The sequence below is a fragment of the Nothoprocta perdicaria genome, unplaced genomic scaffold, assembly GCF_003342845.1.
Source record: "Nothoprocta perdicaria isolate Ctin4 unplaced genomic scaffold, notPer1 scaffold_42, whole genome shotgun sequence".
In the NCBI taxonomy this organism is placed as follows: Eukaryota; Metazoa; Chordata; class Aves; order Tinamiformes; family Tinamidae; genus Nothoprocta; species Nothoprocta perdicaria.
The window spans coordinates 243,940-246,170 of NW_020455666.1; the positions used below are offsets into that span (position 1 = coordinate 243,940).

General features: G+C 69.3%; 1 protein-coding gene across 1 annotated transcript in view; it reads left to right on the forward strand.

Moving 5' to 3' along the window:
• The window catches only part of TMEM115 (transmembrane protein 115), a gene marked incomplete at its 5' end in the record, with an annotated part of 2,515 nt that continues 284 nt past the window's right edge, over positions 1–2,231 (forward strand). The window contains 2 exons of the mRNA XM_026046108.1: positions 1–752; positions 2,131–2,218. Of these exons, the coding sequence (XP_025901893.1) occupies positions 1–752; positions 2,131–2,218 (840 nt within the window). The remainder of the gene's footprint in view (positions 753–2,130; positions 2,219–2,231) is intronic.

Genomic DNA, 2,231 nt, shown 5'->3' on the forward strand with positions numbered 1-2,231 from the left:
CTCTCGCTGGGCGCCGACACGGCGGGCGCGCTGGCCGTGACGCCGGGCCGCCTGCTGCCGCCGGGCCTGCGCCTCTGGACGCTGCTCACGCACGGGCTGGCCGAGACGCGCGCGTGGGGCGCGGCGCTGAGCGTGGCCACGCTGGCGGCGGCCGGGCGGCTGCTGGAGCCGCTCTGGGGCGCGCTCGAGCTGCTGCTCTTCTTCGCCGTGGTGAACGCGGCCRCGGGGCTGCTGGGCGCGCTGGCCTACGCGCTGGCCTACGCGGCCACGGCGCGCCCGGCCTACCTGTTCGGCGTGCGCATCCACGGCGCGCTCGGCTTCCTGGGCGGCGTGCTCGTGGCGCTCAAGCAGCGCATGGGCGAGAGCGCCGTGGTGCCGGCGGCGCCGGCGCTGCGCGTGGAGGCGGCGCCCGCGCTGCTGCTGGCGCTGCTGGCGCTGCTGCGGCTCGGCGCGCTCGTGGAGGGCAGCGCGCTCGTGTCGTACGCGGGCGGCGCGCTCTCCGCCTGGGTCTACCTGCGCTTCTACCAGCGGCACGCGCGCGGCCGCGGGGACATGTCGGAGCGCTTCGCCTTCGCCACCTTCTTCCCGGCGCCGCTGCGGCCGCCCGTGGCGCTGCTGGCCGACGCCGTGCACGGCGCCCTCGTCAGGCTGCGCCTCTGCCGCAAGACGGTCAAGCGCTACGACGTGGGCGCCCCCTCCTCCATCACCATCAGCCTGCCCGGCACCGACCCGCAGGACGCCGAGAGGAGGAGGTACCGCAGGGGTGGCCCCGTTCCCGTTGGGATGCCGCCCTTCCCGTTGGGATGCCGCCCTTCCCGTTGGGATGCTGCCCTTCCCGTTGGGATGCTGCCCTTCCCGTTGGGATGCTGCCCTTCCCGTTGGGTTGCCGCCTTTCCCGTTGGGTTGCCGCCTTTCCCGTTGGGATGCCGCCCTATCCCGTTGGGTTGCCGCCTTTCCCGTTGGGATGCGCCTTTCCCATTGGGATGGCCCTATCCCATTCAGATGGCTCTTTTCCCGTTGGGATGCCGCCCTTCCCGTTGGGATGCCGCCCTTCCCGTTGGGATGCCGCCCTTCCCGTTGGGATGCCGCCCTTCCCGTTGGGATGGCCCCTTTCCCGTTGGGATGCCGCCTTTCCCGTTGGGATGCCGCCTTTCCCAGTGGGGTGTCCCCCTTTCCCATTGGGATGCACCTTTCCCGTTGGGATGCCCCCTTTCCCCTTGGGATGGCCCTGTCCCATTCGGATACCTCCTTTCCCGTTGGGATACCTCCTTTCCCAATGGGATGCCCCTTTCCCAATGGGATCCCCCTTTCCCAATGGGATGCCCCTTTCCCATTGGGATGCCCCTTTCCCGTTGGGATGGCCCTGTCTCGTTGGGGTGCCCCCTGTCCCATTGGGGTGCCCCCTTTCCTCTTGGGATAGCTCTTTTCCTGTTGAGATGTCCCTTTTCCACTGGGATACCCTTTTTCCGTTGGGATTCCCTCTTTCCCATCATGTGGAGGCCCTAGGTGGGTGGGCGGGCATGGGAGGTGCTTGGGGAAGCAGGACCACTTGGCACCCTTGTAAAGCGCTGATGGAAAGATGGGGTTATCGGGATGCAGAGCCTGGAAGTGGGAAGGGCAACAGCTCGTGTCCTTAGGGAAGTGCTGAGAACTTTCCCAGCCTTCCCATTTGGGAGGTCGGGAGGCGGGCTGGAGCAGAGGGAGCAACGCCTGTGGGGCCCCGTTGGCATCGAGAGCGGCTCCTCCCCGCCCTCGGCCGGGYGTTAGCTGAGTCAGACCCACACCCGGGCTCTCCCGTCCTGGAAAAGCCGCCACGGTTTTCCAGGTGGCTCCCGTGAGGCCTTGGCTCTTCCCGTCCCCTTTGGGTGCCTTTTCCCTCCCCAGTTCCCCGGAGCGACCCTGGCCCGGTCCGACAGGAGCGCCCCACGTGCCGAGGGAGCCTTGTGTGAGCAGCGCTGTCTGGTCGTGCCCTGAGCGCCCTCGCCTTTCCCCAAAGCCCCTTCCTGCCCCCGGGAAGGAGCCAGGGCTGGATGTGCAGGGAGAGGAGGCCCCAGGGGGTGGCACAGTGGCAGCAGGGGCTGAACCCGGACGCTGTGACGTTAACCCCGCGCGTGTCCCCTCGCCCTGCAGGCAGCTGGCCCTGAAGGCGCTCAACGAGCGGCTGAAGCGCGTGGAGGACCAGGCGGCGTGGCCCAGCATGGAGGACGAGGAGGAGGAGGCGGCGGCGGCGG